This window comes from Cupressus sempervirens, chromosome 4 (assembly GCF_028749045.1).
Source record: "Cupressus sempervirens isolate cs-2001-9-10 chromosome 4, ASM2874904v1, whole genome shotgun sequence".
Taxonomy (NCBI): domain Eukaryota; kingdom Viridiplantae; phylum Streptophyta; class Pinopsida; order Cupressales; family Cupressaceae; genus Cupressus; species Cupressus sempervirens.
Genome location: NC_143121.1, coordinates 629,495,364 through 629,508,932, shown reverse-complemented (window position 1 = coordinate 629,508,932; position 13,569 = coordinate 629,495,364). Strand labels below are relative to the sequence as shown.

The 13,569-nt window shown below is 37.0% G+C and overlaps 2 protein-coding genes across 3 annotated transcripts; one reads left to right on the top strand and one right to left on the bottom strand.

The window, feature by feature from the left end:
• Positions 1–1,726: 1,726 nt before the first annotated feature.
• Positions 1,727–9,154, bottom strand: DIM1A (Ribosomal RNA adenine dimethylase family protein). Of its 2 annotated transcripts, none has more exons than XM_089826265.1 (3): positions 8,971–9,154; positions 2,858–3,175; positions 1,727–2,688 (listed from the first exon to the last, which is right to left on the bottom strand). In XM_089826265.1, the coding sequence occupies exons 2-3, from the start codon at positions 3,158–3,160 to the stop codon at positions 1,951–1,953; spliced, it is 1,041 nt and encodes a 346-aa protein (XP_089682391.1). In that variant the 5' UTR covers positions 3,161–3,175; positions 8,971–9,154; the 3' UTR covers positions 1,727–1,950. The 2 variants fall into 2 exon arrangements, with proteins under 2 accessions (XP_089682391.1, XP_089682392.1); XM_089826266.1 differs by having other exon boundaries at positions 2,858–3,168.
• On the top strand, positions 4,211–8,535 carry LOC149562803 (pentatricopeptide repeat-containing protein At3g24000, mitochondrial-like). Its single transcript, XM_089828026.1, has 3 exons — positions 4,211–4,299; positions 7,938–8,207; positions 8,259–8,535. The coding sequence occupies exons 1-3, from the start codon at positions 4,211–4,213 to the stop codon at positions 8,533–8,535; spliced, it is 636 nt and encodes a 211-aa protein (XP_089684152.1).
• Positions 9,155–13,569: the final 4,415 nt, after the last annotated feature.

Below are 13,569 nucleotides of genomic sequence, written 5' to 3'. Positions count from 1 at the left end.
TAATCCTAACTGTCCAAGGCATTCAGATTACATATTAATTCCTTGTGGCAATTCATTCTTAGCATTCAATTTCTATTTAAAAAAACACTCTTGCAATAGTAGTAGTAGAAAAGGAAGAATAACTAAATTTGAGCATTTTTTTGTGCAAAAGAAATTATTGACAAGTAAAAGACAGATTGACATGGATACATTCTAGCATATTCTGTTAGTCCATTTTCTTGATCAATTGAAAGCAGATTAAAGACAGAAAGAACATAGGGCTTTGGCCTCTATTGAGCCCGAGAGATGAAGACGTGCTAGTTGGGGGCGACAGAGGTAATGGCCAAGCCTCGGTTAAGGCTGCTTTCAAAGAGCATTTTTGCAATCTTGAGAGGGTGGATTGGGTGTCCAACTATGGGTGGTATATGCATAACGTCCCCAACTGAACTCTTTCCTTTGGGTCACAGGCAGACATGGGTCCTTAAATGGGACAGGCTGACAAAATATGGGCAGAAGGGGCTGTCCAAATGTGTCATGTATGAAGCTGATGAAGAAGAGAATGATCACCTTTTCATCCATTGCAGCTTTGCTCACCAGTTGTGGAACGCTTTTTTGAATAGCTGGAATTTTGTTTGGGTGATGCCCCAGAGTATACCTCATCTTCTGGTGAGTTGGAATTTTAAGACTCATAGCCCCAGCCTCAGATTGATTTGGAAGGCTGCCCCGGCCACTATTGTGTGGAACATCTGGCTTGAATCAAATCAGAGGATTTTTCAAGATAAGGGCAGATCTGTTGAGAGTATATGGGATAAGGTGGAAATCCCTCTGTCTGAAGTTGGGGAAATCCAAAATTTCCATAGCAGAGAGGTGTATGCTAGCAAGAAGGTTTGGGGGAATGCTTGGCCCTGTTTCCACTGGCTCAGTGTTCCTGTGTCCAGACCGGGCACTGACTACCGCTTTGTGTTTGGACTATTCCGATCCTTGGATGCATTAAATTTAATTTCAATGGTGCTGCTAGTTCCAACCATGGGTGTGCTGGTGGAGGTGGGATCTTTGGGGATGATCAGGGCAACCAGTTGGTGCCTTTGCTATGGGTTTTGGTGTAGACTCTAACAATAGAGCTGAGCCTAGCACTTTGATGCGGAGGATTATGATAGCCAGAGAGAACAGGTGGACAAAGCTATTCAAAGTTGATCATCAGTGCTCTTGGGGGGAAATTTGAAGAATTGGAGACAAGAGGCCATAATGCAAAGCGCAAGATGGGTGGCTAGAGCCCTGGTGTATATTAAAGTTTCTCATATGAGACAAGCTGGTAATTGGGCTGCTCACTGGTTAGCCACTTAAGGTATTAGGATGGACAAAGACAAGGGTGCTCAGGCCCAGCAGAGGAGGGGTGATTTTCCCTTTACGCTGATCAAGCTGCTGCAAGATAATATCAAGGAATCTCAGTGTTTGGGGCCCAATGCCCTCTCTTCTAACACGAGGCAGGTAGATGTTGGTATGTGTTAGGGCAAGTGCTTTGGTTTATTTGGAAGATCTGTGTGGCTGATGCTGTTTACTCTTTGAACTTTGGTATCCTCAATGTTGGATTTGACATCTGTGGAATATGTTTTCACAGCTGATTTTTTATGAGTCCTGGTCCTAAACAGGTTATATTAATCAAAAAAGAAGGAACAATGGTCTTCACTTATACAGACCATATTGCTTACAAGTTTTACATAACATAATCCCAACAAAATGGAAAGCATTCTTACTCTATAAAATGCAATCAATTTCTTGTTATCTATTCCAAAATTTGTTTACAAAATAAAAAATTTCAAATTATGAAGAAGCTCAACCAACAAACTTGGATTCAAATGCAGGCCCAATTACAACTTACATGAGCAAAAGGCCTCCATCAACATACAAATACTTCCTACTCGGGAAACAAACTTAAAAAATGACAAATAACTTTCTAATGACAAAAACTAATTAAGCAAAATGTATACCAGCCTTGTTAAAGAGGGATAAAAGATGCAAGAAATCATCTTGAGTAAGCTTGGAAGATCTCTTATCTTCAAAATTGCCTTCTTGCAAAATATTAAGTATTTTATCCTTAAATTGACAAGTCCCTTCCTGCATATCAGCTTCATCAACCTCCATGTCTTGATCATTCCCAGCATCAATTTCCATACTAGAGTCATTGGCTGGGTCACCCAAAATTGACACATCCCCGACTGTTGATTCATTAGGCTTTGAACATGCTTCTTGCAAAGCTTGAAATGTCTTATAGTTCTTCTCCAACAATGTTAAGATGTTTTTATGCTTAAAAATTGCCCCCAAAGTTTTATTTTTGCGATTAAAACAGAGACGAACCATCCCATCCCACTCCTTGAAACTAATTGGAGGAAGAGGATTCCGGGGCTCAATTCGAACCACAGAGGAGTCAACTTTTGGTGGCGGCCTGAAATTATTTTTTCCAACTTTCAATAGATGTGAAACACGAGCCAACAACTGAGTATTCACAGAGAGGCGACAATATAAATTCTCTCCGGGTTTTGCAACAAGCCGCATGGCAAACTCTCTCTGGAACATGATAATGGCACATCTGAAAATCGGTCTGTGCGACAGGAGCTTGAATGTAAGAGGAGATGATATCTGATATGGGATATTTGCTACACACACATCAAAATAAGGTAGTTCGGTTTTGAGAACATCTCCTTGAATGACCTGTCAGTTTTAATGCAAGTAATCCACACCTTAGCGATAGCATTATGCAAGTTCAGATCAACATGATATGGGCAAATATCATCTTTATAATCACTAAATCCATAATGCTAAAACAAAATGGCAATAATATTGAAATTCTTTTAAAATGTCATGTGATTTAAATCCAAACCTGCAACCGAATGGCACTGCTAGTTCCCTGCACCCTGCGCTGCAATTCCAACACCATGCGAGGATCCAACTCCACTGCTATTACCCTTTTTGCTACCTCCAGCAATTTCATTGTCAAGTTCCCAGTCCCAGGCCCTATTTCCAGCACAATATCTGTACTCTTAATGCCTGCTTTTTGCACAATGGTCTGTACTAACATTGGATTCTTAAGGATATGTTGACCTTTGGATTTGTAAAACTGAATTCCTCCTTGCTGACGCTGTGCTGCTGAAGGCTTGGTTTTGCGCTCTTTCCCACCTGCCATTTTTGTACCTGGGTACTAAAACGGATCACAAGAAGTATAATTCAGAAAATTATGCCATAATTATCAATTAATTTAGCAGCTCGTAGTAAAAATATGTTGATTTTGATTATTTTGGGTGTAGAATATTGCAGATTGTTAGTAACCCAATGTTGCCAAATTGGAGGCAGATACAGGTACCAGTACAAGGAGATGCTATGGTAGTGTTAATGTTTTAATACCAGAATAACATAAACAGAGTGCAAATAACTATAGAAGATTAGATTAAAAAAATGACACAAATTTAACCTGGGAAAACCCTCCTGGAGGTTAAAAACACAGCCACACCAAAAAATATCACTTTATTGAAAAATCAGAGTCTGAAAACAAGCTTCTCAAGTTAATAGCTTCAAAACACATGCATGATCTCAGAATACTCTGCTCGTGATAATTTTGTCTCAGATATACCACACACACAAAGTGATGAATAATGTCTTCAAAGTTCAAAACAATTCTGATAATACATCACATAATAAATAACTATAGTAAACTCAGACAATCTGAATCGGAAATATAATAATGATCAGATAATACTAAGATCATGTACACTGCTAACAATAGTCATTATAACATACAAAGTATCCCTTGACAGAAAACGATACAAGTCACTATATTCCCCAAATTCGCAGCCCAGAAAAATAAATAGCTCAGAGTCCTCCAAACCTACACTACTCCATCTCATCCAATGCAAGGCAGTATACTTATCTACTTGTGCGACTCAATCAGCCATGGACATGTGTCTACGATAATGAACCATTACACAACATGAGATTATCTAATTTATGCTTCTGGAATTGATTGTGTGATTATTAATTGAATCCAGAAGCATTAAATTTGATAGTTTCATATGGATTGCGGAAATCTTCTTTTTCTTACATGAGATGCTTTAGATTCCAAACACCCACAAACGTGAGACATTTTTAATTCCAACCGCTATGCCAGAATAAAACTCCTCAAATCTGATGGCCGACATAGGGAGTGCTTTGAAACTTGATTGCCGTGTCACATAAACAGATGACAGTTACAAAGAATATGCCGTTTCATGATCTGGAGTATTATAAGTCTACAAAGGCAGTAATGACTCTTCAATTACCAACAGTTATGTAAGCATATGAGCCATCAACCACTGATGAAGATGACAAAAGCAGAAAGAAACAATCGTCACAGGTAAGAAAAATGTATCCTGCAGTTACAGACTCTTAACTGCTAGCACATTAGAAAAAGATGGTGTTGGTGGTGATGGGTGGGGTGTCAACCACATCTACTAAACTTGGTACAATTATGTATAGGCAGTCCGCAATGATATTCTTGCAAGTTTCTTTGTAAACTCCTGTCAAATGTCTATAACTTCATATGCCCCCTCTCCATTTCCCATAAAAAGCAAAACTGACAATAAGCTAGCAAGGAGAATGTTAAATTGTAGAACAATGTTTGCAATGATATGGAAGCCATCATGGAGGCAACATCAAAAAGATTTCCAATATGATTAGAATTCAATAGATACCTGCTAGTCTTAATGAATATCCAAGAACGGCTATGAGGACTGGAGGCTGAAACACATTGGTTAAAATATAAAAGATGTAATGCAAATAAAATGCTCTAGTGGTACAAAGTATGGTTTGAAATCCTATATAAAGTCTATTTTGTTAGAAAAACCTACCTAAATTTCTTCACAACTGCATGCTCTCAAGGCAGAGTTTTGAGGTAGCTGGCTAGGCTATTTAATGACTGCCTATGGCAAGCAGATCCATTATGGTCAGCCCAATGCATGGCTTGTACTTTGTCCCATAAACATCAAAATTGAATGAGTTCTTTTATCCTTCTTTTTTGGTTTTGCTAAAAGAACTGATGCATCAAAATGATTTACACAATCTGGACGGACATTATTCAGAATAAAAAATCAATAACAAAACAACTCCATTTCCCACCTTTGACAGCATGTCCCAGCGCCTACCTTGTGGACTGATAAGAAAACAGCACGGCATTCTGTGGTATCTAACTTCTACAATTTTGGTGCCATAGGAAGGAGAATAATGTCTGGTCTGGAAAGTGATGAGGTACAAATTTGACTGCTGAGTGATGAGATGTCCAAGTTCTATTTTTCAAAAATCATGTATTACAAATTCATCCAGTCCCTCCAAGATTATTATAAGTATATTTATAAATAAACTGCAGCAATCAAGAGGAAGTTCCATACCTGCAAAAGCAGAAAACATCAGCAGAGTTTGGAAAGGAAAAGTGCTGCAACTTTTTCAGTAATTGCTGGCACTGATACTAACAATGCAGAAGAATTTATCACTCTAATCTGGGACCTCAAGCATGCTCTTGGCCTTAGAATTAGACATCTTTTGGTAGAAGGGGATTCAATGATCACAATTAGAAGTTTGATGAAATGTTTCTTGGGGATTCATGCACTTATATTGTTCCTAAAGTTTTATATTCCTCCCCAGAGAAATCCAGGACTTTATCTCCTTCCTTCAGTTCAATAATCCTCATTTTTCTAGGAGGAAGAAATGGAAGATAATTGTCTGACAAAACTTGGAATTGACAAACTTCTCTACTTATAATATTTCTTCTAACAAGTTCAAAGCATAGTTGAAAATATCTCAGATATATCTGCGACAAGTCTACTTATCATGAGCTCTGGAGAAGTAACGTCAACTTATCTCGAATAAGTCATCGCAGAGAACTTCGTAAAATATTGGCAATATTTCTCTATATTATCACAATAAATAGTAAATGTATCGCCTGATGGCCCAGAAAAGGGAAAAGCAATTCCTTTATTGGAAAAACAAATTTGGATTGGAGAGAATGGGCAAAAAGGAGAAAGAAGGATCCATCAGAATTGGAAAAACAGATTTGAAGTTCCCGATATTTTCTCAAGAAGTTTCCAACTTTTTTCTCCGATATTTTCCATTATCTTTTTATTTGCCCCTCGACGATAAGTTGCTGATAACAATATTTTGAGCAATGGTTCAAAGAGTTAAAATATTCTAATTTCAAATGAGCAAACAGTAACTTAGGATGATTTTGGGAATGATGAGTTAACTACACAAGCCATTGAGGAGGTAACTCACTAAGCTTTCATTAACACCATGAAATCATGCTTCGCTTTTCCCATGTCAGGTGGAATTATGCATCCTCAGGGGTACTGAGCTTCTCCAAAAAGGCTTTTTGGTTTACATAGGTGAAGTTGTCTTCTTACTACTGAAGTTGCACCTTGCCACTTTGTCTTCCAAGTTAAGAGTTGATGTGAAGGCTTTTTGAAAGTTGTAGGATTTAAGGCTTTTAGTAGTCCTCTCAGGAGATCAGCTAAACCTTCAAGAAGAGTATTATTAACCTCCTATCTATAACATTGAGCACCATTACAGCAAGATTTTGAAACTCAGCTACCTGTAATGATTTCTAGCATGAGATCTACCACAGCTCACCATCTTTATGCACCAGTGAATCCAATGCCCTTAGCCACCTATAATGATTTTAGCGACTTGCTAATGGTTTCTCACGCGACTTCTCAATTTGTTTGTTTGCTGGATACTCTTCACTGTCACTTGAGCCCTGTTGAAGACAAAGGTGAAGGCGAGTTCTAGATTGCTTTTGGTTCCTTTATTAAAAAATTTCCAGCTTTTTTGTGCCTGTAGACAAGACATATAGTGTTGGATGAAACTCAAATTGAATGAGTATACCCAAACAACATGCAACTGTAGTAGGGATAGCATCCCGCCTTGCTAGGTCTCCAGAGGTGTTCATCCCAATAGACCAGATGTGCTACTCACTTTACAATTCCACCAAGTATTCTCAACTACACAAAAGTCATTCCTTAAACAGGAGATCCAACATAGGTCAGCCAAGTCAACCTTTGCATAAAAAAGAAATTTATTCAAAATTATTATTGATTCAATCCTAGGTCGCCAAGGCCCAGCTTATTTAATTTAGTTTTAAACTTTTAATTAATTAAAATCATTTATTTAACTAAAATAAAACAAACAAAAGGGTACTAATAAGCACCGTTTAGCTGGCCGACCAGCCCTCATTAAATTGGGTTTATTGAGGTACCAAGCCAAAGAACAAATCCCAGTGAAGCATACGTAAAGAGCTTTGCTTGAAAGAGGTACTGCAAACTAGTGACTCTTCTTACTACCCACAAAAAAGCCCATTCAAAGGGTCAGCTAATTCATTTTTTCATCATCAACATGGGAGACAATTTTGATTGAGATGCATTTGTTGTGATGTGGAGCCTAATCAGACTCGGAGGTTTATTCGGCGCAGGTTCTCCCCAAATTATTTCTACGAGGTTTGGGGGTAGTGCCTCTATGAGGTCCTGGGGCAACACCCCAGGTGCACTCCCTAGGGGTGAGGGGCAATGCCCCTGCTGCAGGGGATTTCGGGGGCAGAGCCCCCAAAACCAAAAATGACCTTATATTGTAAAAGGCATCGGTTGCTATTTTTCTATTGGAAGACTTATTCTAGCACTAATTTTGTAAGTGGCAAAAGCTTGTATAAAAAGGCTTAGGGATAGGGATTTCATAATTAATTGTGATATTGTAGCTTCTTGGGATTGCAGATTGTAATCACTAGATAATAATAATATTGGACTTGTCATTGGTGGACGTAGACCAGGGATTGGGTGAACCACGTTAAATCTTTGTGTCTTGTGTTCTCTTTTGTGCAATCTATTATTTTCTGATATTGATTATATTTGCATGTAACTGTTATTTCTGTCTGAGGTTAATCCAAACAGCATTTTTTCAAAAGAAATTAGTAGCACGTATATCAAGTGTGGTAGTTGGATTGATGTTCGTAAAGATGAAATGACCGAGCAGGACTGCTTCTCATGTAATTTGATGATTGCAGTGTACAAAAGACATAGTTACTATCACAAGGCATCCGTACTCTTCTTTCTCCAAATGCCACAAACAGGTGTTCAACCCAATCAGTTTCACCTTTGCCAGCATCCTCCCTGCCTGCACCAGAATAAGAGCTTTGGAACAGGATATGAATATCCATCAGGGCATAGTGAAGAAGAGATTATTATAAGTTGATTGTGTGAGTGCCCTGATAGACTGTATGACAAATACAGAAATATACAGAAGGCAGAGGAACTGTTTGATAAAATGCTGGAGAGAAATGTGGTCTCATGGATTGCAATGATTGCAGGATGTGCACAAAACGGGCTTCCTGAAAAAGCTTTACATGTGTTTAAGCAAGTGCAATTGAAAGGCACTAAGCCGGACACAACAACATATTCCAGCATCCTCTCTGCCTGTGCTGAAGTGGGAGCCTTGAAAGAGGGTATCCACATCCATCAAGCTACTGGAAAACGGTTTGTTGTCAACTGATGTAGCTGCGGATGCCCTGCTAGAGTTGTATAGGAAACGTCGAACCATACAAAAAGCATGCGAAATGTTTGACTATGTAGCTCAAAGAAATCTCGTACAATGGAATACCATAATTGCAGGATATGCACAGAATGGTGTTCTAGTCTATGCTAAAATGGAAGCTTTGGACCAAGGTATGCATATACATCAAAACATAATTGAAATCTTTTTTTCCTTCCCATGTTGTAGTTGCAAGTACATTGATAGACATGTATGCAAAACGTGAAAGGATTAAAAGGCACAGAAACTTTTTCGCAAAATGCCTCGAAATGTAGTTTCGAAGACTGCGATGATTTCAGGATATTCAGAAAATGGTGTTGTTGAGAAGGCCTTTACCCTATTCAATGATAATCAAAAATTACAGGAAAAGGGGAAGGAACAAGCTGGAAACCATACCTGTCGTGGGACTCAAATCATCAAAAGAACCGGAAGCGAAGCGCAACTGAAAGTTAGTCTTGCCCGCTCCTCAATTTCAGAAAATTCAGGAGGTTCACAGTAACGAAGTCTAAAAATATCGAGGTTTTAGGGTTCGCAACATTTCGCGATTAAAGTCCGCTTTCACGTAGAGACTACTCTGAGTGACTAAATTAAGCATTTGACTGCAGATCAAGAGGTCACCGGTTCGAACCCGGTTGGGCCCTTTGGAAACTTTCAACAAATTCATGAATAAACAAAGCAACAAATTAATTTAATGGACTTTTTTTCATACTACTTTCAACAAATTAATTTAATGGACTTTTTTTCATACTACTTTCAACAAATTAATTTAATGGACTTTTTTTTATACTACTTTCAACAAATTAATTTAATGGACTTTAATATATAATTATAATAATTAGTCTCAATTAATACTTATAGAAAAATATAATAAATAATCTAAGCCTTTGACTCATTACTATCAAAAAAAAAATATTGATTTAAAAATAACTATTTTCAATTAGAAATACAATTATTCCATTCAAAGTGGTTTAATTTTAAATTTAAATTTAAATAAATTACAACTAGCATTTCATTAGATGAAGTGCAATTATTTAGCAGATAATTATATATAGTAAAACTTTTATAATTTACAATTTTGAAATTGATGGGCATGTTTTAGTATTGGAAGTTCTTATATTTGCCTATTTTAGTGTGCAATTGTTGGAAGACTTGAAAGAGCACACAAAATTTGTCTAAAAAACTAAAAAGCATGTTGATGACTACATTGTCTTTTAGTTACACATAATAAAATGAATTAGGTGTAATGTCTACCTAGTTGGACTATATATCAAGAGTGATTGCATACTTAATACATTACATGTATTTATTTGATGATTATGACTACTTTTGTAATGATAATATTTTATATGTTCTTGGTTAGTGATTAAAATTACTTTCATGATGATGTCATATTATATGTCTTCGTGTGATACTTATTGTTAGTTTTAGAGATGCTTGATTCTACAGTTCTATGACATTACCTTATGGTTGAATTATATATCAAGAATGATTGCATAGTTGATGCATTACATGCGTTTATTTGATGATTATGACTACTTGCATAATGATGTCATATTATATGTCTTTGAATGATATTTATTTTTATCTTTACGGTGATGAGACTCTTGTGATTTAGATATGATATTATTTGTACTTGTGATATACCAGTTGTACTTACCACATACTTACATGTATATGGTGTGTGTGTGTGTATTTTACACTTATGTTTGACGCTCTTGATGTGTTTGATGAAGGGAGTCATAGTCACTTGCAAATCGAGATCTACATGATGTATCACTCCCCATCATTGTCTATTTAATTAGATATATATTTGTACATGCTCATCTTTATGTGAGTTTGTTGGTATTAGGCATCAGCTTCCCTGACATGCCTGGATCATAAGTGTGTCTTATCACAATAGCTTAATGGTAAGAGAGGGGAGATAATCTTCAGTTGTGAATCCCAACCTAAGTCAATTTATTGTCTTGAGAAGAAATACATGTATCTGAATGACTACCCATCCAAACCCATCAATCTATCCTTTTGCATGTTGTTTGATTTTGGATTTGGTCTATTTTTCTTATGTTGCATTTATATAGTTTGGTAATGTGTTTTATTAAGTAAATGATTTAATTATGACACTTGAATAATCATATGATATTTAGATTATTAAATATTAGTTTGATTAAAAGAGAACACTAAAATATAATAAAATTTAATTAATTATGTGCATTTAATTAATTAAATACGTGCATTTAATTTAAAAGACTCAAATTAAAAAGTCTAAATATCTCATTAAGAAAAGTAATTAAGTATTAAAATAAGGCGATGTTTTATACACAATTATTTAATTAATACTAATAAATTTATAATTGTACATAACTAATGAGTTGTAAACATTATTATTATGAAAATAATAATTGTATTCTTCAAAAGTGTTTTGCACAAATAAATAAAATGAAAAAAGAAAATAAGATCTCAATGGAGCAAAAGTAAGGTCAAGAGGGTGGCTATCATAGGGAGGTTTTTAGGATTTCAGATAGGTCTATAATAGTAGAAGCTATGGTCGTGGATGTAGGGGTGGAAGGTTGCCTTGGTCTCTATCGAAATGACCATCGGAACCTCCAAAAACTTACTGAGTTGGCAATAAGGTTGGCCTTCCCCAAGGGAAAGAGTATGGATGTCAATGGGGAGATGTTTGGGTTTATAAGGGCAAAAGGGAGGAGGAAGCAAAGGCACATAGTCCAAAAAAAAATCAAAATGACATGATATCCCAGAGGAAATGATTATGTCAAAGCCAAGGACGAACGAAAAGAGATCGGTGAATTTGAGAGTGGATTCAGATGCATGGAAAGAGAATGGTAGGCACCTAAAGGAGATTACCTTTATAATGAAATGGGGTGGAGGATGGTCAACTTATCCATAGCATCGCAAGTGGGTAGATGAACATTGGGGTGAGATAATCTATATGTTCTTAGTTAGTGATTGTAATTACTTTCAATATGATGTCATATTATATGTCTTTGAATGATATTTATTCTGATCTTTACAATGATGAGATTCTTGGGATTAAGATATGATATTATCTATACTTGTGATATACCAGTTGTACTTACCACATACTTACATGTGTATGGTGTGTGTGTGTGAGTTCAAGAGGGTGGTTATCGTAAGGAGGGTTTTCAAGATTTCAAACTGGCCTATTACAATAGAAGCTATGGTCGTGGACATGGGGGTGGAAGGTTCCCTTGGTCTCTACTGAAACGAGCTTGGGATCCTCTAAAAACTTATCAAGTTGGCAACAAGGTTGGCCTTCCCCAAGGGAAAGAGTTGGGATGTCAATGGGGAGATGGTAGGGTTTATAAGGGAAAAAGAGAGGAGGAAGCAAAAGCACATAATCAAAAATAAAAACCAAAACAACATAATATCCTAGAGGAAATGATTGTGTCAAAGCCAAAGATGAATGAGAAAATATTGGTGAATCTAAGAGTCGATTTAGATGCATGGAAAGAGAATAGAAGGCACCTAAAGGAGACAACTTTTATAATGAAATTGGGGAAAGGGGTCGGGGGGGGGGGGTGTTAGTCAACTTATCCATGGCTTTGCAAGTGGGTAGATGAACATTGGGGTGAGTATTTGGTTATCAAGTCTTTGACAAATATTATTTTCCTTGGCAAAGCTAGAGAAAAATGAGAAAAGCAATTGATAATTTATAATGGGAGGGATAGGCTTTTATATAAGGGACTGAGTACCAAACTTTAACCCTAAAAAAGACTCAGTGGAGGAGATCCTAATCTAACTTAGACTTTACAACTTACTACATGAATATTGGCATGAGGAAATTTTGGAACAAATAGGGAATCATTTGGGTAAGTTTATATGCAATGATGAAGCAATTGACCAGAAGGACTTAAGCTTGTATATGAGAATTTGCATAGCATAGAAACCACACCCACCCCTCCCACATGCGATTGAAATCTGAACTTCTGAAGGATGTTAGTGGTGGGAAATCAAAGTATAGGAGATAGAGAGAAAATGTGATATTTGCAAGAAATGGGGGGCATGGAAAGGAATTATGCACCTCTTAAGAAAAGGTGAATGAGAAAGAGGAAAATTTTGGGGAAACCCTCTTAGACAGAGCTACAGGAAAGGTTAAGGAGAAGGAAGGTAGGGTGAGATCTATAGCAGAAGTCATGAAAGGCTTATGCGCAGAAAAGACACCTACAGAAAAGGGTTTGGATAGAGAAGATACAAGATTAAAAGATGAAAAACAATGAAAGGAGTCCCTCCTTTGGTTGAGGAGGAGGACAAAAAAGATTCTTCCATGACCCATTCTCCATCAGAAGAAACTGTTGTCTCTGACAAGGATGAAACAACCAAGGCTGGATTGATGAAGGAGTTTGGAGGAGTTAAGGTGACAGAGGTTACATAAACCTTGGATGGTTAGAGTGTGAGATGTCAAATTGTAGCACATCAACTAGATATGACAACATTATGTCAGAAGAATATGCTCTTAGGTGATTGCCCTAGTGTAGAGGGGAGGGATAAAACAGAAGTAGTAGTTTGGCAACTAAGAACTCCAACCTTGGAGAATCTTTTGGGCCCCAATAGAGAGGATGATCTTGAAAGAGATGTTGTATTTAAAGAAATTTAGGTTTCTCCAAGGAGGGGAGAGGTGTATGAAAACCTAAAAGATAGAAGGGAGGTCATTCCTTTTGGGGAAGTCCCAGAGGATGAACACAAAAATCAAATTCAGAATCATTAGAAGAGGAGGTTGTTCTAACCCCAAGATCTCTAAAGAAGGAATTACAGTACACAGGCAAAAGTTCGAACAATGGGAAACACAAGAAAAGAGATGTAAATCAGTTCAGAAATTACTAGAAGAAGCTGGCAAAATGAAAGGCCAAACAAAACTTAGATTCAGGAAGGACCCCTTTTTTCTTTTGGAGCAATGAGCTCCTTATGTGGAATGTCAGGCGTTGCAATGCCCCTCAAAAAAAAATTGATCACACGTTA